The 27,371-nt window shown below is 37.8% G+C and overlaps 2 protein-coding genes across 2 annotated transcripts in view; one reads left to right on the forward strand and one right to left on the reverse strand.

The window, feature by feature from the left end:
- The window catches only part of ncf4 (neutrophil cytosolic factor 4), a 90,360-nt gene that overhangs the window by 38,392 nt on the left and 24,597 nt on the right, over positions 1-27,371 (reverse strand). The window contains exons 5-6 of the mRNA XM_030121594.1: positions 27,175-27,302; positions 20,285-20,333 (exon numbers count right to left, since the gene is read on the reverse strand). Coding sequence (XP_029977454.1) covers positions 20,285-20,333; positions 27,175-27,302 — 177 coding nt within the window. The remainder of the gene's footprint in view (positions 1-20,284; positions 20,334-27,174; positions 27,303-27,371) is intronic.
- Positions 1-27,371, forward strand: part of pvalb7 (parvalbumin 7) — a 108,157-nt gene that overhangs the window by 1,058 nt on the left and 79,728 nt on the right. The gene's annotated exons all lie outside the window — the stretch shown is intronic.

A 27,371-nucleotide genomic window follows, 5' to 3' on the forward strand; every position in this document is an offset into this window, starting at 1 on the left:
GAGAGGAGATTAGTTTTCTGCATCTACTCCACTTGTGTTTTCAGGCTGTAAAAAAAAATATTCTGTGAAGCTTCCATTGTGTCTGATCAGAGGCAGGTAGGGAGGGTTTAAATATGTGATTGACAGCTGTAATTACCAGTCATTATCAGATCTTCTCCGTGTTTAAACACAGAAGCTTTGAAAAATGGTTTCGTTCACTTTCCCGTAACTGCATGAAACAATGTCAGCTCATGTACATTTATGCAGCTGCAGAATAAAGGTGTGTATTTTCTAAAACCAACAACCTCTGTAGTTGAAAATGGTTCCAATGGGAAACTGTAAAAATCTGCAGTAACTTCAATGTCCACTGGGGGACTGACTCCAAAGTGAATCATTCCCCATTGACCCTCATGATTATTTCTCCCATAAAGTTTAACCCTTTCCCACTCATAGAAATACTCTGAAATTCAATATTTCAACCTTAGTGTGTTAACGCAGAACATGACAATACTTTATTACTTTTGTGAATTTTTTTTTTTTTTTTTTTTTTTTTTGTTATGTAGAAAATTAAGGTCAATGAAGCTACCATATTTGGTTCCTTGCCCAAAAATGGAAAAAAAACATCCAAGATGTACAAAAAACACAAGAAAAACACAGGTAATGTGAAAGGAACACATATTTTAGAACATTAGAACATCCCTTTTAGAACATTAGAACAACATAAGTGCTGATCCAGACATTTGTCCACATCCACATTATCCCTTTGAACATCAGTCCTTACATTAGTACCACTAGCGGCATTGTATGATAGCATGATAAGTAAAACTTGTCTGCCTCCACTATCCATTTGTAAACTACCATTTAATCATGCATTGTGCAAGTAATAATTTGAGCAAACATGTGAGGCATGAAAGGAAGAGCATGTATTTGTTTGGCCTGTCAAGCATGATTCAGTTCATACAGCGGTAGTGAACTGCAGCCTTCACATTGTAGCATCATCTGCTAGCAGTAGAAATTTCATGAATGGCAGCATAACCACTTCCAAAAATGGAGTACGGTGGCAGGGATGAAGAATTCAAAGTAGAGAGAGGCTAAAATCACCCAGCGTACCTCACAACATTTGAATACGGACATAAAATTGTGTCTAGTAGATAGTCGGGTAATGTTTCTATTCATTTGGCGAGTCTGGCGGTGATCGGGCCTGTGAAGGCTGAGGAAAATCCGTACAAACGCCTTCCTGTGCTGCAACATCGATCGGACACAGAACGTGCATTATATAGTAGGATTAGTTCATGGTACTTAAACTAACTGTTCATGCAGAGGTGGACCTTACAGACCCTCTAGACCACATTGGACCTGAGATTGTTGACTCACTGTAACTATTGCTGTCACTGTCTTGTAATGTGTGCGGAAATTACCAAAAATAGTCACTTGCCCCATAAAGGGTTAACATGTTTACAGGCAGGTATTTAAAAAAAAAAAAAGATTTTCCATGATTCAACTGTACAGGGGGTAGATTTTTGACGCAACTCACCTTATGATCATGAGAAAACTTTTGTTATGATTTGACGCTATATAATTAGAATTTCACTGACTGACTTGATTGGATTGTCTAAAGATCTGCATAATTAATGGGGTGGCTCTTGTGATTGACAGCTGAGTCTGTCGGTGTCTTCCATGTCATATGTGCTTCACTAGCATTAGCTGGACTCCTGAATCGAACATTTGGAGCTTGTGTTTATTGAACAAAAAATATTTTTCTCCCTATCAGGTAGCTCTCTCTTTAAGGAGTTACACACAATTACCAATATAGCTACATTAGCTTATGTTAGCATTGATATGCATTGTTTTATAGCAGTGGTTCTCAATCTTTTTTTGTCAGGGCCCTCCTTAATTATAACTTTTAATGAAAGAAACATCAATATCATAACAAGTACTTTTTGGTTTTCCTTGAATAATTTTTTGTTCAAATTAAAAATAATTTAGATTTTTGCTTAAACAATACAAATAAACTCAACAAGATTGCTCCCTGAGACAATATTTTTCCAAATAAAAATAGGAAATGTGCAATTATCTTACAACTATGACAATAAAGTTACTTTTTTAGAACAAAAAAAAAAAAAATTGATAACAAAGATGAACATTCTAACCCTTTCATGCATGAATTATGAGAACCTTAGTCGAGATTTTTTTCCTGAGTGTTTTTATTCCTGTTTAGGCATGAAAAAACAATGCAACTGTTTTTTTTTTTTTTTTTTTTATAAACCTGTTTTTTTATGAAGGTAGATTTGTTTCTTTATCGCTTTAACTACAAAAAAAAATTAACAAAAAAAAGTGTTTCAATGAAAAAAAAAATTGTGATCCAAAAAATTGCATTTGAACCCTTTTTTTCCTTGATTGAAGTGAATTTTTATGTTATTTTTTGTAATTGAATTTTTTTTTTTTTTTTTTTTTATGATTTTTTTTTTTTTTTTTTTGGTTAAAGCAATAAAGAAACAAATCTACCTTCATAATTTTTTGTGGAGTTCCAAAAATGTCCACTCTACTGGACACCATGTGTTTAATTTTTGAATATTCAACAGTGATATGCAAAATCAAAACACTTTTAAAGCAGCTAATCTAATGTTTTGTTTTGTTTTTTTTTCCGCATTTTATCATATTCCCAATTTTTATTAGCAATTGATTTACACTCAAACATGTCACTGCAGATCAGGTTTATCTAGTATAGCAAAGTCATAGTAATGGTATGAATGTCAGTGTATGGGATGGTGCATAAGCGTCCACTGTGTTGGCTGATATGGAACTAAAACAACAAAACCCATGAAAATACAAGAGAACAGCTGTAGAATAACTGTCCACTGGAGTGACCAATATGCATGAAAGGGTTAAAATGCAAACTGTACAAACTGTGCAAAAACAGAAACATTATACATGTTTCTTTTCCACTCAAATCCTTGTCCATTCTCTAAACCTGAACGCTTCATCTAGTCTAGTGACAGATCACCATGGCAGTAGATTTGTTTGTTGTACATCCCTAAAATGAGTCCAGGGTGCTCCTACACTAAAACATTCTATCTGCTACTGAAGAAAAAAAAAAAAAAAAAAAAAAAAAAACACCCACGAGTGATCCCATGGCTCCTCTAGGGGGCCCGCCCCACAGTTTGAGAAACATTTTTTATAGGGTCTATCAAGTAGTTCAGGTCATACTGTGTTTGTACAATTTCTTACTTTGACGTTATTGTTACTATATACTACTGTAGGTGTAGCTGAAATTACTTGACGGTGTTAATTATTTCACTGTTGGTCGTCATGGTCTATGTTTTCAGTAATCTGGTTCCATCCCCTGCTCTTCTCCAACTCTATCCACTTGGATCCATAAATCCAACATGATACAGAGGTTTCAGCTGCAGCCCCCTGCAGTGATATTCAAATGCAGGAGTGGTGTCGATGCTAGGCGTTGACTAAGCAAAATTTTTATGCTTTAAAACGAAACATATAAGCGTTAGTGTTTTTTAACTCCATTTATAAATAAAGAAAAATGATGAAGTGTGTTCTGGTCATTTTAAAATAAATTAGGTCTAAACTGAATTTTCATCCTCACTTACTCTGTCATTTTGTGTTTCTTCACCTGGGATTTAATAACAGATTACTGAACACATTTAACCACACAACTATACATGAAACATAATGGACTATATGATTAATTTTATTGGTAAGAGTAGGATAAATATTACAAACACCTAAATGACTATTGCCAGTTCCAGATTCCACTGCTCCCTCTGCAGTGAAACTCTGCACTCCCATCATAGAGAAGCAGCAGTTCCTTCACTGACAGCAGCAGACAAGGATGCAAAGCAGCCACGGTCAAAGCTGTCAAAGCTAATATGTGAAATACAACGCTGTTTTCTCTGGGAGATGTTCCCAAAGTGGAAGCCATGGCAGCTTGGAGGGGCTTTGAGAGCAAGGCTGAGTCTGGCAAGATTGTTCATTTACTGCATAAACATAAAGCTGGGAAATGTGATCAAAATGTCCTCATATAAATATTCATATTGGAAAATATCAATATAATAAGTGTCAAGATATTTGGTCTTCGATAAAAGCTGAAGAAATTAAATGGTTGATTGTGATTCTAACCTATTCTTTAAAATGAGATCATTATACAAATATAAAGGTAAAACAATCTCAACTATTATAATACTACTATATTACTATTATAAATATATGACAAAATCTTTGTTCTGAATCAAAATATGTGGTAGCATTTTTTTTAATGATAAAACACTGAAAAATATTGTGAACATTTTAGCTACAAAGTAAAACTAAACCCTAAAGACAAATGTAAACTACTCTTGCAATAATGTGGCGTATGACATTAGATCACTATAATATAATTTAAAGACACTGTGCACTGATTAAAGGTGGGGTGTGAGATGTTTTCCTGGAACATTTTTTACTATATTGCTTCAAATCCCCTTCACACCCCAATTACAACCAATTAATGCTCTAACACAAAAATAAAAAAATTTAGTCACCCGCGGAAGGGACAGAACTGACAAAACACCATCCAATCATTTTAAGCGCCCAGTCGAAATGATTGAACAGTGATATGTCTATCAAACTCAACTGCCATTTGTCCCTCCCCCCTCTGTGCGTACCCCTCTTCGTGCATGACTTGTGCGTTCTCACAGGCTTGGAGCATTTGTTCAGGAAATGAAGCCAGGGTGAATTGTTGCTGTGCAGCGCTCGTGAACCCTCCAGAACAAGCACTGCACATGCCAGTACTCTGGAGGCGTGGCTTCAGGGGGATGTCTGAAGAAAGGGGTTTGGACTTTTGAATTGAGTGTTTTCAAAATGTAGCTTGCTCGAACCGTTTGTCTAAGGGTGTATTCACACCAGGAAAGTCCGATAGTTCACTTGCTTTGGTCCGGACCAAATTTTTTTTTTTTTTTTTTTTTTAATTTGGTGCGGTTCGTATTCACACTGTACATTTTTGTAAGTGGACCAAAATCTGTAAACAAAACCACGTGTGCTGAGGTCGTTCATCCATTGGACAGAAATGAGCAGTGTCCATTAAAGCACTCAGTCCAAAGTGAAAGGACAGAATCATGGACATTTTGCTGCTGTTTTTGTTATCGTCATAGCGGTTTTTACAGATGCAGACGTCTGCACAAGTGTTTGAGCAGCAAGAGCGTTTGATGCAATGTCAGGTTTACAGTATTGTAGAATTCATTTCTCAATGACGAAGACACAGGGCAAGACGGCTACGGAGGACAGCGCTCATATGTGCACATCATGTTGTGACTGTTGGTCTGATTCACACCAGACAGAACAGGTCTGAAGTGTGAATTCTGCTAGTATGTGAAAAGACTGTTCTCCAAAAGCATTAGTGCTCCGTACTGCTTACCTATGCGTATCTATCCTATATCACCTTTGAGTTTAGCCAGGGACAGAATTCCTTAACGCAGGTAAAGTTTGCTGGGGATGATGAAGTCGTTTATTATTTTTTATTTCAAGCACAACAGACAAATCTAACCGTCATCCTAATCATTCTCTCGCTGAACAAGCTGAAAACGTTGGAGTTTTTCTGTGTCCTTTCTGTCAGCTGTGTTATATGCACATCTGCCCAGATGTCTAAAAGGCAGCGTGTCCCTTCCGAGCTCCAAGTTTGACCACGGCTCATTTTCAGCTCCGTAGCCTATCCTCACTCTGAGCGCTTCTCTGGTAAAACTCTATTGTCCATAATGCTCGACGCACGACGGGAGCTCATTAGGTACAAAAAACCCAACTGTGTCGGATCGGGTCCGGCCTGCTTTCACACCTCAAACAAACCGCACCAGGGTTCGTATGGAACCGCACCGAGACCACCTCTTCAACTGGGTCTCGGTTCGCTTGTTTGGTCCGGAACAGAGTTCGGTGGTTTTTATTCACACCAGCCCAAAAGGTCCGAACCAAGGGAGCAAACGAACTCTGGTCCGTTTTAAACGGACCAAACAAGGCAGGTGTGAATACACCCTAAGATCTCATACCCCACCTTTAACTCACCTAAGAAATTTTTAAAGGTGCGGGAGACTTTTATGACCAATTTTTCATCAGATCTGTAAAACCTCAGTCATAGCCTAAGTATCATGAATCTGTAAGTCTTTCTGTGATTACTCGCCTGAATCTCTTGCATTACGGTGAACAATTTCTTAGTGCCATCCACCATAAACAAACCATGTGTTTACAAACAGAGCCGGGAGGTAACTCGGGCATCTTCAGAATTTTGTCACGACTTGCATTGTGGGAAACGGAGGTTCACGCAGCCACCTGACAGTAGCAGCTGCTACAGACACGACGCGAGCTCCCTTCCCTCTATGCATATTCCTCCAGCCGTTTCCGCGTCGTGTTTGTTTCATCCATATAATATTTTATGGTCGCGCTGCCTCTGCTGCTGACAGGTGGCTGCATGAACCTCCCTTTCCCACAATGCACGTCGCGACAAAGTTCCGAAGATGCCCGAATTACCTCCCAGCTCTGTTTGTAAACATATGGTTTGTTTGTGGTGGATGGCACTAAGAAATTGTTCACCGCAATGCAAGAGATTCAGGTGAGTAATCACAGAAAGACTTACAGATTTGTGATACTTAGGCTATGACTGAGGTTTTACAGATTTGATGAAAAATTGGTCACAAAAGTCTCCCGCACCTTTAAAAGTGTTTTCACACCTTGATCGGTTGGAGCCGTTGTTCTGGAACAAGTCTTTGGCTCGGTTCGTTTGGACATACAGGGTGGGGAAGCAAAATTTGCAATGAACATTTAGTTGTTTTTTCTCAGCGGGCACTACGTCAATTGTTTTGAAACCAAACATATATTGATGTCATAATCATACCTAACACTATTATCCATACCTTTTCAGAAACTTTTGCCCATATGAGTAATCAGGAATGCAAACGTCAAAGAGTGTGTGATTTGCTGAATGCACTCGTCACACCAAAGGAGATTTCAAAAATAGTTGGAGTGTCCATAAAGACTGTTTATAATGGAAAGAAGAGAATGACTATGAGCAAAACTATTACAAGGAAATCTGGAAGATACTATTAAAGAAGAATGGGAGAAGTTGTCACCCCAATATTTGAGGAACACTTGCGCAAGTTTCAGGAAGCGTGTGAAGGCAGTTATTGAGAAAGAAGGAGGACACATAGAATAAAAACATTTTCTATTATGTCAATTTTCTTGTGGCAAATAAATTCTCATGACTTTCAATAAACTAATTGGTCATACACTGTCTTTCAATCCCTGCCTCAAAATATTGTAAATTTTGCTTCCCCACCCTGTATGTGAAAGAAGTAATCGCACTCTGTCGGAACAAAACAACGGAGCTGAGACCGCTTGGACAAGGTGGTCTCAGCTCGGCTACAATCGCTCTGTGGAGCTCTGAGCGGGGCCGGTTCTAGATAGTCATATATGAAGTGGAACTCAGGAATGTGAAGGTGGCACATGCCGCCGGATTAATATTATACAGAGGTGCGATGTGTACTGTATGTACCTCACAATGAGTAAACACAGATCCTACGACTGTACAAAGTGAAAAGTGAAACTTGATACACTTTGCTAATTCCTCTAAGTCTCCCACTGTTGCGACGCTCATTTTCTCTTTCCCTACCTTCGGAAACTTTAATTTGAGGGGGCAGGACGTTTGTTTAAGGGGCATTACCTACGACCGGGCCCAACTGAGTATGATATGCTGTGATGTCGCAAACATTACCATAAAGCAGAGCGGCTATGTCGAAAAAGTGTATCTGCCAGACGTGAATCGACAGTAGGCTTCCACCTGTTTCCATGGGCACAGGGGGGCATGGAGCAGTGTGAACACAAACCGAAACAAGGTGATGCACAACACTGTAACACATTGTAATACATAACTCCCTGAATCGGAATGAAAGTCAGGTATGAAAACACCCTAAGAGTGTTAAAGTAGAAGTACTCAATGAAATGTTCTGAAAGTTAACTGTACCTCCTGTTATATAATATAATGTGAAAACTACTCAACCACTCAAATCTCAAATAAAATCAAAACCAACACACTGAGTATAATGAAGATTCTCAACACTCTGGTCTTTCTTCAGCATCGGATTTGTTCCATAGTTTACGTCCTCTTCACTCTTTTATGGCCTGCTCATCTTGTTATATCTTTGCCATATTAGTTCATCTTTGCACACATTTACCCCTTGTTATGTTTTTGTTTTATTATGAACAGAATGCAGTGTGTAACATCCACCCTTAGATATAGTACATATTAATTTACGTTTAACACCAGAACTGCCGTGAGGTCATTTTGATCCATCTCACCTATTAAAGTGCATGTAATTCTATTTGAGTAAAAAAAACAAAAACAAAAAAACTAGTGGTGGGCAGCGATTAAAATTTTTAATCGCGATTAATCGCATGGCTTTCTGCGATTAATTGCGATTAATCGCATAGTTGTTGTTGGGGGGGGACGCATCAACAGCATGTATTGCCTTTCAGTGATATTCCAGACTGGAAGTACTCCGGTGATAAAAATAATTGCACGTCAGTGCTTCCCAACAACTGTGTCCTTCTCAACCCCACCATCTGAAGACATTTAAAACTAGAAGCACTCGGAGAGCGCAGACCTCCGCCAAGGCTGATCAGTGGCCCCCCCCCCGTGGGCCCCCCCACCCCCGATCACCACCAAAATTTAATCATTTCTTCCTTATCCCATTTCCAACAAACCCTGAAAATTTCATCCAAATCTGTCCATAACTTTTTGAGTTATGTTGCACACTAACGGACAGACAAACAAACAAACAAACAGACAAACCCTGGCAAAAACATAACCTCCTTGGCGGAGGTAATGAAAATGTCCATGTAAAAAACCACTACTTTTACACATGTTTATGTCCCCACCAGTGTATTTACAGTTGTGAGTGATTGGCAGGAGTCTTAAGCCCACTAATCAGTACTAATACTAATAAGCCCATTAATATGTGATGTTCAGTTGTTCAAAGCAAGCAAAAGTGGCCCTGAAGTGGTCAGAATAAGTTGCACTAACGTATGTTTTGTCCTTTCCGTGTTACCGTAGTAGGTTCAGACATAGAACTAACAGACCTGTTTCTTTCACTCTTGTTTGTATGGCCCCAAAAACGTTTGCCTGTGAGTATTTTATGTTCAGTTGTTGTAAGAATGAATAGTATCAAATATCTCTGATGTGAGCCTTTGTTGTTGAATAAAAAGACGTTGTAAATCTTTAATTAACCTGTAAATGCTAATCGTTAGTGTGTCTATGGATTTTCCCATTCAAGTTAGCATCGAGATAAAATGACTGCGAATACAACATTCACATCGTAAATGAGTAAAGGTTAGTTCAAAGGCTGACATATTAGACCTAAACACAACCGATGAATTTACATAAACTTAGCATGAGCCTGCATAAAGAATTAGCAACCCATCTCTGACTGCTTGCATAAACAAATTAGCTTAAACATCAGCATTACTTGTAAAGTTCGCCGGTTTTCTCCTCTCAGCTGCACATACACACAGCACCGGTGTGTGGACCGGCAAAATAAAAGCATGAGTTTCAAAATAAGAGTCCGTATGTATAAATCAACTAAGACTTGCTTGAAAGGCAGAACAATAATAAAACGGCGTTAACGTGAGATAAAAAAATTGTCGGCGTTATTTAATGAATGCGTTAACGCGGTAATAACGCGTTAACTTGCCCACCCCTAAAAAAAACTTATGTCTCCCAGTTGATGACTTCTATCTAATGCATTTTAGGGATTCTGGAATAAAATAGGAAGAAATAGTGATTTTACTTAAAATCACTTTTTGTTTTTACCTCCATTACTGCTAATGCAAAAAAGGCAAATAGACGGCTTTTATTATTATTATCAGTAGTAGTAGTAAGAAAAATTGCCTTTTTTTTCTATTTTACATTTAGACAATACTCCATAATAGCTGTCACTTGCAGATCGCCAGTTGCCAGTTATGTTATTTTTTTCTACTTTACATACTATTTTGAAAAGAAGAAATATTCCAGTGTCACACTTCTAGTTTGCGGTTATAAAGCCTACAGTGGTGCGGGGTCTAAATGACCTCTCAGCCATTTTAGGAGGTGCTGAACGCATCGTTGGCAGTTCTAACATTAAATCTGTTAAATCTGTGACGTTATTGATGCTGATACAAAATAAAAAATATAAGATTATTGCCCTCAAATGCTTTGAAACTAATGTAACATTGTATAAGGAGTAGAAGTACAGATATTTGTTTTAAATGTAAAGTAATTAATACTGAAATGACTAAGTACAGAAATTATCCACCTTGTGTTACTACTGCGATAAAACTGAAAACTAGCAGCTTTTAGAGGAAGTATTGGAAAGATTTGTTACTATGGTGCTAAAAGAGACACTCACACATACATGCATGCATCCCAACCATGAACACAGATTGAAAAAAAACAGTGTTAGCCAAAAAAAGAGGTGCTCCTCTACCGTCAGATATCTGATATGCAGGTTTTTTTGGCACACACCAGAATGCTTCATGCGTAGAAAAAAAAAAATGTATTGGTAGTGCGTCTCGGCAGCCCGGTAAAGAGCCGTTCTCTAAATGTAGTCATTCAACCCTTGGGTTCAGCCTGACACAGGAGCAATCATCAAGTACAATTAGACTCGCGCTGACCCCGCCTTAATGAGCCTGTAAAACCCTCAGCTCGTTAGTTAGGAGGAGGATATGAGGAGGGCTTGTTCTGCTCCTGACATTTAATGAAAGTATATGTTTTAAATAGATGGCCCACTTCGTAGAGAGCCTGGAGTGAAGGATCACAGGAGGACCTGCATGTTGGACCCGACATGAACGTCAGTGATCACCAAGACTGTTGGGGTGTATCTGTGAAACAAATCATTCTGAATTAACTGTAAAAGAAAACATGCACCCTCTGCATATGGGTGTTTCTATCAAACTGGTCCATAAAAGCAGGACAGAGGGGCTAAAAATTCAAAAAGTAGACGAATGTTATGAAGCAAGTTTGGAAGCACTTTGGGTCTATTTTAAAAATAAATATTTATGAGACAAGAGAGAAACCATTTTTCAGATAAAACACATTTTTATTTGATGTGTGCATACAAAAATCCGAATGTAAAATGGTAAAAAGGACATGAAAATTACGTGCTACTATTTTTTCATATATCTTTTTATTCTCTCGCAGGTACATCTTGGGGATCGAAGTAAAAATGTAAGAGTGTTTCACAAAAATGACCACTGCTGCAAAAATCACTCGCGATTTATTTGTGTTTAAATGAGCAGGATCTGCATGTAACGCCAGTGGACACGATGAGTTACACACAAAACCTGGAATGAGACAGATTCATGAAAAACTTGCATGTGTGGATTAGAAAAACCACTAAGATCGTCGACTATTTATAGCGGTATATAAGACCTTTTCAAGCTATGCTTTCAAGATCAAATGCACTGACACCTAGGTGGCTTTTCATGTCCCAATTTTGGTCCCAATATCTTATTAAAAATTCTATTTTTTTTTTTTTTTTTTTGGGATGGCTCAGAGCAAGAGTAGATTTTTTTTTTTTTTTTTTTTTGCATTTATCTGAGGTCATCATCAGGCACATCCTGGGGGGAAATATGTCTAAATTTCTCTTTTATTATTGGGTCTAAAAAGCTGGCAAAGTATCAGATACCAAAATAGACCCACTTTCATATAATATTGCACATGAGGAATAATGTATCCAATTTTCTAAAATAGTGTACTGATATGATATGAGGAAAGTCTGCAGTGGGTGATAATATTCTTTAATTCTGCAATGACGATACTGCTTATGATCACACTGGTCTGCAGTTTTTAAAAATTATCTGCCTCAGAGTTTAAATGTACCAAAATTTACATTAATAAAAAGAATTGGAAACACATGACAAAAGTACTGGTTAGCTGATGTTTTCAATGTATAGGATAAAGTATTTTTACACATATATTGGTTTATGTCCATTTACCCAAAAGATTTATAAAAGTTCCAGTATAAAAAATCCTGTAAAGTGAATGTATTGTAATGTACAGACAGTGGTTTGAAGTAGATCTGGTAGCTTGGACACAATTCTCTCATCAGTTCTTCCAATTTCACATTTTGATCCAACACTGTATCTTGGAAACTATAGTCAACCAGCATTTTTGACTTAATTTTTCTTTATTAGTGACTCAGACTGGGTAAAGTTTCACTATTTTTGTTCTGGAGGTGTTTTCCTTGTAGACCAGTGTAAATAACCTAACCTCACAGTCGCCACCAAACTCAAATCAATTCATCTTAGGGTTTCTGACTGCTTCCTGGGTCAATATTTCTAGTGTTTGATAGAGCCATGTCCGCTCATAATAACATTTTTCTTATTTACTGGACCTCAGAAATGTACATAGCATGCATACAGCTACAGATTCACATTATTAACATGTATGTTTCCAATGCCATGGCAATTAGGGATGTCCTGATCCGATCTATAGATTGGTATCGGCTGCTGATCTGGCATTTTTTAGAAGATCGGATTTAGTCCCGAGATCAGGCTGATCCGGGCCTGGTTTGGGAAGGGGTGGGGGTGGGGGTGGGGGGTGTCTTGCCTCCTCAAATTAAAGTTTCCGGAGGTAGGAAAAAGCTGCACAACAGCAGCAGGCTTAGAGGAACTAGTAAGGCATGTATAAGTTTCTCTTTCACTCTGCGCTTGAACGCATTATAAGGTCCGGTAGTGATGCGCGAGTCTGTTTTTTTTCAACCCGCGGGGCTTTTGTTTAATTATTTGACCCGGCCCAACCCGCCCTGGAAATAAACTGCCATTCTTTTGACCCGCCCCACGAGTAACCCACTTCACATCACTAACGCACGGCACCAAATGCACCCACATATAATACCTGGACAGACCTGTCCATAGACACACTACAGCAGTAGAAAATATAAGGTTCTAATTTGTCCCACAGTAGGAATTTGGAAAGTGCAAAAATTATACTAGTCATTAAGAGTCAAAAGTGTCATAGTTGTTTTTGTTCAGGTTCCACATTCAGCCCAATTGTGATTTCAAGCAAAATAATAGCATAATAACATAAATAATGACTCCAAATTTAAATCAAAATTCCATTGTAAAAAGTCCATATCAGATCGGTATTGGATCGGTATTGGCGAACCTAATCTCAAAAAAAAAAAAAAAAAAAAAAAATATCGGATCGGAGGCAAAAAATCCAGATCAGGATATCACTAGTGACAATGGAAGTCATTGAAATCATGAAAGTTATTGATCACTTCTGCATGTTCGATGGTACGGCTTTGTTCTGGCCCATCCTACTTAGAAAGCCTAAAGCAGGGAGAGCAGCATTAAGACCCCCACAAAAAACAGAAAAGACCAGCATCAATAGGAACAACATGATGTTATTTATGTCACATGACCTCAGGTGCTACGGTGAAATCCAAAGCAAAATATGATTATGTGTGGACACAAGATGGAGTTAACCTGTTGCTTGGTGTCCGTTTATACAGTACAAAGTGATGAAAACACTTACTGCTATAATAAATATGCAAACATCATGGTGGCATTTCAGGAAAAGCATCCTGATAAAGACGACTGATGAATAAACAACGCAAAAGACACTTCAACAAAAGGAAACCATAAATTAGCTGGAATATGTTTCCTATTTTTATTGTTACCGTTAAAGACAAATGAACCTTATGCAAAACCACAGTGAACATTGATGAGGAAACTGCAAAATGTTAAGGTTCTCATTTTAACACACCACCTGTAGAGCTCAATATAACCTCACTGTATAAAAAGATAATGCATGCATCGGTGAAAAGTAAAACCGGTCAGTAGTCGCTTTTCCATTGACCCTCAAATTGCGCGAATATAACTTGCACATAAAAATTTACCTAATGGAAAAACGGCAATTTTGCCTTCGGGGGGCGGGGTAATAACCTGCTACTGCATCAGGTTCAGTTCATACTGTCAGATGTCTGATCATATTTCTGTCTATATTTGCATATCTGCTTTTTCTTGGGTAAGTCTTTATCTAAAATGGATCTCATTTCTGCTTTAATGGCTCTCTGCAGTGGAAGTGCTGAACATCGGTCGATTAGCACCTGCTTGATTTTCAGTTTTTAAATTCTATAAGCCTTTTTGCACCTCGTGTTGCCATTATGTCTCTTTTTATATCTCCAGTTTTCCACATCAGATACGTCCCTCTATTCAACTTGTGTTCGTTAAAACCCCTTACTAACCAAGCGCCGTCTGCCAAGCTAACCAAAAGCAGCCTCACTGACCTTGTTTGAAGTTGATTGTGCCACAACCAACAACAACCACTCATCACGCCGTTTGGGCTAAGCCTGAGCTAATACTAAGTGGAGTGGAATGAAGTGTTGCAGCATAAATGTTAAAATCTCTACTGTGACAAATGCCTGCACTCTACGTTTATCCATCAGGCTTAGATGAACTATTGATCATTGTTTGGATGGCGTGTAAAAGCCACTTCAATGCACTAAAAACACACACACTGGATAAACAAACATGCAAAGGAGCACTAATTTATCTCAGAGAGAGAGAGAGATGGATAGAGCTAAAATAAAATGTTGAGTAGGCTGGCAGCGTCGTGAGTAGAGTACACCACTGTTTTACTTCTGTGTGGGAGAGAGGGGAGGCAGAGAGAGTAAAACATAGCCTGGTTGTTGCTCTTAGTTTGGTAATAAAAGACCAGTGGAGTGTGCAAAGATGCACGGAGATGCAGTGTGTGTTTGTATGGGTAAAAGCTGTACCTTCTGCTGCGAAGTTTAAGGGCAGAAAGAGTTAAACACAACTGCAGTGAGGTAAAGAACACACACTTGAAAAGCTGCAGACACTCACTTCACCTGCATGTGCTCACATTACAGCCTGGATGAAATGTAGACACGGACACTTACACAACGAAACAACATCCAGACCAACAGCAACAAGTCCAGACTTATTCCAATCATCAATACAAGTGGTGCCACGTGCAACAAACCCCGCCCCTCGCACGTATTGTAGCATCAGTCCAGCTGATGTCGTCATGTCTATGCGTGTGCTGATGTCAGCGTAGACCAGCGGTTCTGTCTTTTTCTGTCGGGCCCCCCTTTGGAGGACGAAAAATCTCCAGCCCCCCCCCCCCCCCCCCCCACCAACCCCAGCAACATTGTAACAGTGGTGCAATTATAAGTTTTATTGAAAGAAACGTCAATATTGTAACAATACTTTTTGCTTTTCCTTGAATAATTTGTTGTTCAAATTAAAAATAAGCTTGATTTTTGCTTGAACAATAGAAATAAACTCAACCAGACTGCTCCGAGACAATATTTTTCCAAATAAAAATTGGAAATGCGCAATTATCTTACAACTATGACAATAAAGTTACTTTTTTTTAGAACAACAAACAAATTTTGGTAATAAAGATGAACATTTTAACAATATCAGTGGCTGCAATGAGCCCATTTCCATTGCACATCTCAGAACATTAAAGTGCAAACTGTACAAACTGTGCAAAAACAGAAACATTCCACATTTTTCTTTTCCAGTCCAGTCCTTGTCCATTGTCCAAACCTAAATTCTTTGTCTAGTCTAGTGACAGGTCACCATGGCAGTAGATTTATTTGTTGTATGCCCCTAAAATGAGTTCAGGGTGCTCCAACACTAAAATATTAGTTCCACCTGCTACATGCTCTAACCTGAAGGAGAAAAAAAAACAAAACACCCAGGAGAGATCCCATGCCCCCCAGCATGCCTTCACCCCCCCTGGGGGGCCCGCCCCACACTTTGAGAAACACTGGCGTAGACATAGACAAATTTCCATTATAAGTAAACTGGTGCATTGACCTGTGGGGATCCACATGTTCTAGATGTGGTCGTTTTTATGCTGTTGTGTATTCGTGCATGCTGTACCATATTTGTCCAGCAGCCACCGCCAAAGCGTTCTGGTCATAGCTATGTGATTGTAAGGTTAATGTATTCCAAAATTAAGAATATCTCCCAAAATATTGGTCCTACCGACTTGCTGTCTTCTCTAGTCTGTTCCTTCATCAAAAATACATAAGTATGCCAAACTGCAGCAGTCAGCTCTTTCCAGATTTTGTGTGAATCCCTGGATACACATACACTACAAACAAAAATTTAAGGATATTTAAAATTTTTGGGCAATTTTTTTCAGTTGGGATTCTTGCACAGTGCTTTTTACTTTTTTGTGTGTGAAGTGAAAGACATTTTTTTTAATGGCCAGACATAGTTTTATTTACAAATGGCAAAAATGACCAAAAAAATGACCCAAAAAAATAAATATCCTTAACTTTTTGTTTGTAGTGTACATGTACGCACTCAGAGGCCACTTGGCTTTTATAATATAATGGCCCTCATTGTGTTTTGTATTGAAATCAAAAGTAACAGAAAAGAATACATTCATAGTGATCTTACATATTTCTTCTTATTTTCTTTCTGTTTGGGGGGGGGGGGGGTTCTTCGTGTGTTACGTGAAGTGTCTTCTACTTAGATTGACTACCATGACAAAACAACAATACCTGAAAGATCCTGACAATTTTTTCAGTTGAAATGTCGTCCTCCTTGAGAGTAATGCATTTGCTACCTCTGAATAACACAAAATTCTCTATTACCGCAGAATGCATTAGGCAGAATACTAGCAAACCTACGATTGTCCAGTTCAACACACGAAGAAGTCAGTAACTTCCGGGTCATACCAAATTGGATATCAAAAATGTCAACATGAAACTCGACATTTGGTCCATTTGCTCATTTCCAAGTTTAATTTGTGCATACAAGCGAAAGAATGAAAAACAACCAGTTTTTTGATTTGTATATGAATAATGAAATAACGAGTCATTTTTTTGTTTTCCGATTGTGGATTCTCAATTGAATATGAAAAGAAAGAAAAATACACAGATTCAGGTTAATTATATTTGTGATGGTTTTTTTTTTATACATATATTTTCTAGTTGTGAATAAAAACAGCTGCATGGACACGTGCACTGATTCACCTGCTCTGGGTCCACGTGCTGAATAATGTGATGTAATTGTTGGTTTGGAGTCCCTGCATCAAGCATGCAATGCCCTTAAGGGTCGGGCAGTGACTGATGATAGAGGCGATAATAAAACTTTTATGCAATTTAGCTCCTGTGAACATCCAAAGGTCTGCTTAAGATTGTGCTGAACACACAAAGAACAAAGACGCAATCTGGTCTCCGTGGAGAATTTAACAGGCAGGTCATTTCTGCTTTAACCTCTGATCTGACATGTATGTACTTGCCCTGGACACCTGAACCTACGCAACATCAACTACACAACCTTACCCCAAAAAACAACCGCTGAATACAAACTGCAGTTTCCCACTATCTAAGCAGAGGATGTGAAAGGAATAAAAATGAGGGGACATGAAGGAGAAGAAGAGCGGGAGAAAAGAGGGATGAGAAACAGTTACAACCTTGGAAAGAGATGGAGGAGGGGGAGAAGAAAAGGAAACAAGAACAAACTTGAGGCTTGTTTAATGGACGGGGAGGGGGAGGAAGGAGGATAAAACCAGACTAGAAGTGGATAAAGAAATTTTAAAAAAGAAGACGAAGCGAAACAGGAACTATTGATGAGGTCAACAAAGTCACAGGCACAAGGGAGGCCAGAAAAATGTGACGAGACTCGAGATTAACCCATAAAGACCCACACATCCACCATCAACCTGAACCATCTACTGATTTAAACTGTTTAACCCCTGTTGATCCAGTTATCCTATCAATACATGTCAATAATTGGTGTAAAATACAGTTTGTCATCTTTTCATGGTCATCAGATATGACCTATTTGGACGTTCAGAGGCTCCATAGTTACCATGGAAACACAGTCATCTTCTACAACAATGATTCACCAGTAAAACCCATGTAGATGGATCAATGACAGTGGATTTAAATGATTGGTTTATGTTCAATTAATGATAGATTTTACTGAAAAAGTCCCTTTTTCATCAGTTTTCTCCGTTCTTTGATACAATAACCATCAGCTTTAATCTGAGTTTTAATGAACATCTACACCAGGGGTCACCAACCCTGGTCCTGAAGAGCCACTATCCTGCATGTTTTAGGCTACGTTCAGACAGCAGGTCTTAATGTACAATTCAGATTTTTTGGTGAAATCCGATTTTTTGTGTGCTTGTTCATACTACAAATTAAATGCGACTTCTATCAGTTCTCAGTATGAACAGAATGCGACCCTGAAGTGACCCTCAAGTGCAAAAGAGGTCCTGACGTAATACGTGACCACGCAGCATGCACTGTGTTTACGGAAGTAAATATGGAGGCATCTCATATCGGCGTGTGTGGCACTGATAAAGTTTCTCTACAACTGAAGTCAGCACCATTACAGTCAAATAATTTTAAGTCGAAGATAAAAAAGAGGAGAGCCAGGTTTTTTGCTATGGCCTTTTGTGGTGCAATAGCTGCTATGTCGACGTCTGTACAACGGAGTATTTGGATGCAGAGTCGGAGTCAGGAGTGGTGGGATAGTGATGCTATGCTGCGTTCCAGGCCGTTTTTGAGCCCGTAAGTCACAACTTCAAACCCCGAGTCACAACTTTGTAACGTTGCAGGCAAGTCACGCCAAACTGCCTGAGCGCAAGGTACCTAGATGTAAACAAACCAGCATGGTGGACCGTACGTTATGCTCATTTACAATCATTTCTATCGCTAAAAGTGCTTGCTCTTTGCTTATCTGAGGGAAACCGAGGAGTAAAAAACAGTGCATAAGGCAAGAGAAGCTGTTCTACCTTTTATGTTATGTTATTAATATATTTGGATAAGTATTTGGTATTAATTTATTCTCACACTCAATGGACTGAAAACTAGCTAACGCTAGAGTCGCTGCTGATTATACAGACATTTGCAGATAATGTCAGAGCAATACCTTGTTTTAATAAACAATTTGCATTAACACCTCATCCATGGGAGCTACCATTGCTACGTGATGTCAGAACTCCAAACTGGGAGTACATCAATCTAGTACGAGTTCATGGGTGGGAAGTCACAAGTTTGACTGCCATTCCAGTGAATTTTCACCAGTAGAAGGTTGAAAAAACACGAGTTTCGAGTTGCCTGGAACGCACCATTAGCGGCTGCACTGACACAGACTTCATTCATAATTTTCGAATGACAAGAAAAACATTTAAATATATCTGTTACCGCCTCTCCGTAACACACTCATGACAACACACTCATCTCTAGCGACTGATATCTGTTCGCATGTTGCAGTTGGGCTGTACTGGCATTTCAATGATGTAAAGGTCGGATAAATGCGACCTGGCCGTTCAGACTGATGTCGCATTGCAAAATATCTGGCATGTATCGGATTTAGGACCACATATGAAAGTGGCCTGGGTCAGATTTGAAAAAAAAATCGGATTTGTCCTGTTCAAACTGTCTTTAACAGGTCAGGTACAGGTCAAATAGCAGCAAAAAAATCGGATTTGGGCCACATTTGGCTGCAGTCTGAACGTAGCCTTAGATGTATCCCTCTTCCAACACACCTGATTCAAATGATAAGCCTACCATCAAGCTCTACAGAAGCCTGAAAATGACCGTCAGGTGTGCTGGAAGAGAGAAACATCTAAAACATGCAGGATAGTGGCTCTCTAGGACCAGGGGGTTGACCACCCCTGATCCACATGATCAGTGAATTACATACAGGAAAACACCTTAATATACTGATAAAATACAAAATACAGAGGATATAATATTTTACATAAGTGGTAATAAATTACATAACCTCCTAAAACCCAGCTATGGGTTTTCTGTCCACATTTGTGGACACAAGTTTCACAACTTTGTACAAAAGAGAAAAAAAAGAAAACTGTCCACCACAAAGGACATTCCATAAAAATTTTAAAAACTGCATCTGAAAAACCTGTTGCATCATGATGTTTCCAATATAGGCACTTATTTATTAAAACAGAAAAAAAAGCTTGTACTTTGCTGACATTTCCTGGGTCTCAGGAGGTTAAGAAAGGTTAAATATAGAGAAAATTTCATTTGGGCACTGACACAAAAGTAGCGTTGGGTCTTCATGGGTTAATTAAGTCATCCTCATGGTTTCCTCACATCAGATGATGCGTATGTGTTGTGTATTTTTATGACACTGTAGGTGGGACATAGTGACGTCACAGTGCTGACTGTGTCACAAGATATTTGTCAAGGTAATGTAAAGTAGCTGAGGGTTGCCATAGAGACTGTAACCTGAGCAACAACAACAACAACAACAAAAACACATTCTCCCATACCTCTGCCCTCGGGGATGAGAAGAGGTCCATTTTTGGTTTGACCGTCTTCCTAAAAACCAACAAGACAAAAAGAGACACAGGTCAAATATGAGGGAACGTGTCATCCAGTACAAATTCACCTCAACAAATTACTACAAAAAAAAACAACACATCAGCCTGAAATTGACAGGTTTAGTTTAAACTTCAATATGCAACTGACTTTTTACTCACAATTAAAGCAATGGTGTCTAATAGTGGCACATATCCAGTTCCTATCAAACCACTGTGTTCATTACCAGGTAAAAGTGTACAGTATGAGAATTAAAAACATCTTGTAGGATTACAAGACGACCTCAACTGAGACCAATTATGTGAGTATATGAAGACTTATGAGGGTCTGAGACCACGTTAAGACCAAGAGCAGACCTGATACACAGTTAAACACCCAGAACCACTAACCGCAGATGAACAAACCGTATAAATATGTCTATGTAGCAGTTTTTATTTGCATTTTGAAATTTCATGTAAAAAAAAAAAAAAAAAAAAAAAAAAAAAAAACCCTGTGTGGAAATGATACAAATAAGAACCAATACAGAGAATAAATCAGCTGTGTTTCAGGTCAGTAAGGGCATTATGTCTGTCCTGTTTCATCATTGTTCATCTCAGGGCTTGGAGGATTACATGTAGTATTATTCCAAACTATCCATGAGCCCGTTTTCATGACCATAAAAATCTGATAACTGGTAATAATCAGATAATGAGCATGCTTGCTGTTTATCCAAATAAAAATTCCAGACTTTTTCAAAACTATTTTTTCCCCAAAATCTTGACTTTATGTACTTTTATCTTTGCGTGCCTACGTTTTTGGTTGAGGCTGTACTTGTCTTTAGTAGAAAAGTTCATTTTAATAAATGAATGAATGTATATATAATTGACAGTAAATTATGTTTTACTGACAGAAATGTTTTCAAAACCTATGAAAATCACAAAAGTGTAAAGATATCACACAAACAAGTTTCCCTAGTATCATTCCAGTACCGACAGGTTAGTGAAATCATATCCAGTTATTCGTTTTCTTATCTTACAAGATTTTGTGCCTTTGAACATACTCTACAATTCAACTATGAGAGAAACCTTTTTCCATACATTATTAAGGCTTTCACACAAAATTCCAGACTTTTCAAGGTCTGGAAAACAGTGTATCAAAATTCCATACTTTTTAAGACTTTCAAAACCTGCACAATTTTGATAAAATTTTCAGGAAATGTTGATACTGGCACAAGGAATAAATGATTACATTTTGGTGGTGATTGTGGGGGGGCTGATCTGTCTTGGGGGAGGTCTGCGCTCTCAGAGTGTTTTTGTAGTTGTAATGAGATCCGATGTGTTTACATGCACTTCAGAAATGCAATAATCGATCAACCCTGGTTTAGATGTTTCAGTCCATTACCCACATTTTCTACGATTTCTTTTTTTTAAATACATGTGCAGCTGTTTAAAAAAAAAAAAAATAGCAGTTGTGTTAATCAGTGTCTCATAATCAGATTACTGTTGTTAACTCTTAACTGTTAAAACCTATCAGATTACACTGTTTATATGATCACCTGAATAATCTGATAACTCCAGAAGTCAGGAAATAATCAGAGTATCAGTGTGCATGTAAACAGACTCAATGTCCTGTATCAAAATGTGAGTTGCGTGTTCGATTCCCAGTCGGAGCACAGATTTTATGAGTTGAGTTTGGCTTTAACTCGGGTTTCCTCCAGGTCCTCCAGTCCCCCCCACCACCACCACCACCACCATCAAACCCAGGTACATGTAGGTTAAATGTTCTGTTATTGGCTTTGATCAAGGTACAGATGAAGATCTAGAGTTGGTCCATGAGCATCTCCAGTGATATTTCACCACTCCTCGTATGCTAAGTGCTAATGCTCATTGTAGCTGCTGTTTGTATTTGCATGAGTAAAATGCAGAGATTGAATTTGCCTACGGGGGTAATAATAATAATTAATAATTCAATCCAGAGAACACCTCTTACAGCTGTTGTAGTAAGTGTCCACTTTTATTTGTGCTTCAGAAAACAGGTGCCACTGTAGTTTTAAAAAAAAAATAATTATAAGGCTCGTTCATAGCTTCTTTCTCAGAGTGGGTACTGTGACACAGCCAGGGAAGCTATAATACAACCAGTGATGATCCTCATCAGAATTGCCAGATGGGAAATGGCAAATTATCGTACCAGAAGCTTAAAATTATCATATTTTGAAGAAAATTATCGTACATATCCGATTTGATGTTGCTCAGGACCATCTGCTTCAGTAAAAAAAAAAAAAAATCACCACAGACCGTGTATAGTAGAGCTTATAATGCAGTTTTACCTTTGAATAAACTAACAGCACTGTTGGAAAAAAGCTGCCACTGTCGGAACAGCGCCCCCACCTGTGTGGCGTGGAGGACGAGCCGCTGCACTGAACAGCCCAGAATATCAGTCATATTTAACCATCATGTTAATCATCATGTATTAAGGTCCTGTATCATAAATATTTTGAGACTTAATCTGTTTGACATTCGGAATAAACATCAATTAATCCACTTAAATGACTAAAATAGGGTGAAGCTACGTTTCAGTTTTATGCAGCCAAACTCTGGAACAGTCTTCCTGATGATGTGAGACAAACCTGTACTGTGACAATGTTAAAAAAAGTCCAGGCTGAAAACGGCTGTTCAACTGTGCATAGAACAACTGAAAGGGTTCTATCTGCACTCTTCTCTTTTACTTAGTTTTATTGGTTATTATTTATGTTTTACTGATTGTTTTAATTGTAATTGTGTGTTTTTAATCTGTCTCTTTTCCATTTTTGTAAAGCACTGTGAATTGCCCTGTGTATGAATTGTGCTATACAAATAAATCTGCCTTGTCTTGCCTAAAATGCTTGATAAATGAGGAACTTGCTGAATAAACTGGTTTTACAATTTTATTGTGTTCAAAACGCACTTTCTACATCAAAAATGAACATCAGGTGCCTCTTCAAACAACACTTTACTTGAGCTGCTGAAATCTAAAACTTTTTGAATCAAAAATTAAAATCACAATCCTGCGTCCCTTCAAAATAACATTTCACCTTAGCTGCTGAAACCTTCATAAACTTTTGTTTACGTTTCGTGTTGCCGTGCTATGTCGTGCATCACTCGTGTTGCGTCATGCGTTGATTGGCTGTAAAGAGGCATGGGAGACGATGCGTAACATCAGGTGCAGTGAAGGATGTACTCTGTTTGTGTTTGCTAATAGTCATGTATTGAAAGGGTCAAATTATCGTATATTAGGGGATTTTTGAAATCATTAATCATACATCATACAGAGCAGGGGCCAGATTCAGCTAAATTTGATCTGAAGTGGACCGAACCAGTAAAATAATAACATAATATATAAATAATGTCAACTCCAAACTTTTCTCTATATGTTGTCTTTGAGTACTTAGAAAAGCGCTATATAAAAGTATTATTATTATTATTATTATTATTATTATTATTATTTTAGAGCGAAAAAAGTTAATTTACATTATGAAAAGGTTGACATCTACAAACTATCCTTTCAGAAGATGTGAATAACATGAACAAACTGAAAAAATAAGTATAATTTTAACAATATTCTGCCTCAGTTTATCATTTACACATGGACATTATAACTGACAGATCACAGTGGATCTACAAATACACAAAACATTGAGTAACGGGCAGAATTTTGTTAAAATTGTACTTCTCTTAAGACATTACAGGTTATTCACATTTTTTGCAAAATTATACTTTGTTTTAGTGTAAATACATGAAAATATTTACATTTACAAAGAGAAACATTTGAAGTTGACATTATTTATATATTATTATGATAGTATTTGACTGGTCCTGCCCACTTGAGATTGAATTGTTCTGAATGTGGAACCTGAACTAAAAGGATTGTTAATATCTTAGCGTAATTTTTGCATTTCACAAATTCATCCCAAGGGCCGGACTGAACCCTTCAGCGGGCCAGATTTGGCCCCCGGGCCACATGTTTGACACTTGTGATACAGAGGGTGAAGTTATCGCACAAATACGCTAATTATCGTACGTCTGGCAACGCTGGTCCTCATTCAAGTATCATTCAATAGACACAGCACCAGAAACACTATACTGAAATAAATAGTACAACAGTGTAAATAACATTCTTAAAAGTGCAAATACACCTTAAAATTTACCTACAGATTGAAATTTACTGGGATTGAAGTAAAGGCTTTGTCAAATAATGACCACCAGAGAAAATATATGACTAAGAAGTAATAGTTAAATACGGGAACAATAAAAGCTGCAAATAGCAACACTGAAAAGAGGAAATGTCACAGTTCTGTTTCATATTGCCGTTGAGAATTAAAAGAATAACAGGAGGCCAGATACCAGAGGAGAGGAAGTACAAAGGGTGCATCTCAGACTCATTTCCTGTTGAGAGAGTCCCCATTTACCACATCATCTGCCACGGTCCCCCGATTGGGAAACGGACCAATCAGAATGCCGAGCTAAACGAGGAAGTAGAAACCGTCCAGAGAATGAATCTAAAATAACATATTCCATCTCGTCATAATGTCTCACAATGATCTGAGGGAAAGATGTAACAAACCAGAGTAATAATCTAGTATTTGTCAGTTATCTGCCATCATGACAGGAGCACAGTTGTTTAATCTCTTTTACAGATGACCGTTGTTTTGGTGGTGTAGCTTGTAAAACTCAGCTGTCATTGGTCACCACCTGCTTCAACCCTCAAAGTTTTGGTCTTTTCTCATTTTTGACATACTGTGAATATGCACTGTTTTAATCTATAAGGACAAAAATAATTGGAAATATCACACCTACACATTTTAGGACAACAATAATTCAACAATTACCAACCACCAAGTAGGAATGTAACAATATGAAAATTTCATATCACGGTTATTGTGAGCAAAATTATCACGGTTATCATTATTATTATCACGGTATTGTTTAAAATGTGCTCAAAATGTTCAAAAAAGTACTTATACACACTGAAATAATTTAACCAAGTTGTATTTTGGGGGAAAAAAAACAAATAAAATAATTGGTACAATCCACTTTCTGTTGCAGAAACATTCAAATATTAACCCTTAGTGGTCTGAGCCTATTTTGGCCATTTTTAAGTACTTTTGATTTTGCCTTCATATACTCTATATTAAAATTTTTTTACTATACCCATGTTTAGTATCTTTTTTTATCAGCACAACTTCATCTATATCATCTGTCTATTATTTTTTTTCACTTTAACCTACTGTATCAACACAAAAGGACAGAAAACACAAAAAAAATATATAATCCGATTTGAAAAATGTATATAATTTATTGCATAAATAACACAAAGATGCTTAAGGAACCTTTTCAAAGACTTTAAAAGTGAATATTGGTTCCAAATATTAGGTATATACAATTAAAATTGTAATAAATTAAAACTATACTCAAATATTTGACAGAGCATATCTTTACATAGGCGTTTTCTCCGAAAAAGTGCAGTAATCAAACATGGTTATCATGATAATTAGAATTTAAACGGTAATACTAACTGTCTACAATTTTACCATGGTTTATCATTATACCGGTAATCGTTACATCCCTACCTCCAAGTCAAGTCAATATGTCTTTTAGGTCTGAGAGATGTCATCTTATCTTAAATTGTGACATGTTCTGTGTAGCTGATCTGGATTTGATACCAGGGTGGATCAGGGTGCTTATAGCCAGTGGTGCTTTATCAAAAAAATTCCACTTAAAGGGATTATATGTAGTATTAATATTCCAAACTCTCAACAGCAGGGGTAAATCACATACTTGCATATAGCACTACCAAAACCACCAGCAAATCAACACTATGTATCCACAGACTGGATCAGTCGTTGAATAAAGTATACAGCTGATTGTTTCCACACATCTGCATTATGGTATCATTAAGTTTTCTCCTTCAAACTAAAACTCATGGATGCTAATTTTAAACAGTCGCTCAAACTAACAGTGTCTTCACATGCTGCATCAGCTGGTAGTTTACATTATAGCTCTGTTAGCTTAGCTCTGATTTTAGACAGAAAACAACCACAGTAAAACCACAAATCACCTCCATTTTCTGTACCGTTTGTATCGTCAATAGCTGCACTAAAGACATACACTACAAACAAAAACTTAAGGATATTTCTTTTTTTGGTCATTTCTTTGTCATTTTTGCCATTTGTAAATAAAACCCATGTCTGGTCATTAAAAAAATGTGTTTCAATTCAGTTCACACACAAAAAAGTAAAAAGCACTGTGCAAGAATCCCAACTGAAAAAAAATAGCCCAAAAATTGAAAACATCCTTAACTTTTTGTTTGTAGTGTATCATGGAATGCTCAGTGTCTGGTTGAGTTGTTTGTGTTTCCTGAAAAATCTGAAAAACTTACTGGGGCAATTATTTTAAGAAAGTGACAATATGAATGTGGAAACATGACATATGGCACCTTAAATTATGATGGATTATTTGATCCTGAGCAGAAAAACATAGGAATTCCAAATCAAGATCATTATGATCTAGATAAAACAGTTTTGTCACCACAGATGGCACATTTGCACAATTAACACTTTTTATTTGTGCTTTGTGTTCTACACAAAAGTAGTCATATAAGTTGTTGATCTGAATGATAAACGAATATCATTAGCATCATAGCATTATTAGCTAAGTCATGTTTTTGTGAGGTCATAGCCAGTGATGCAAAATGAAGAAATATGTAGGTGTGTATTCAGTGGTTTATGGAGCTTCATATTCACTGTTCTGGTGCTCATGGACTTGAACTAAGTGTTCAGTCTTAAGCAGTCGGTCTGCTTATTGGGAGGGTGGGCTGAGGGTCTTACACTTTACGGGTCGGTGGGCGAAGTCGCCTGAGGGCTCGCGGTTGGTGCTGGCTGTCCTGCTCCGTTTGGTAAAAAAACATCCTGAGATCCTCATCGAGCACGAACCATGTCGGCAAACCCAGCAGCTTCTGAGAAAGACAAAAGAAAGGAAGAATGATGGGGCAGCGTCAGATGAAAAAAGAAGAGCAGATTAGAGT

Source organism: Sphaeramia orbicularis, chromosome 1 (assembly GCF_902148855.1).
Source record: "Sphaeramia orbicularis chromosome 1, fSphaOr1.1, whole genome shotgun sequence".
Taxonomy (NCBI): Eukaryota; Metazoa; Chordata; class Actinopteri; order Kurtiformes; family Apogonidae; genus Sphaeramia; species Sphaeramia orbicularis.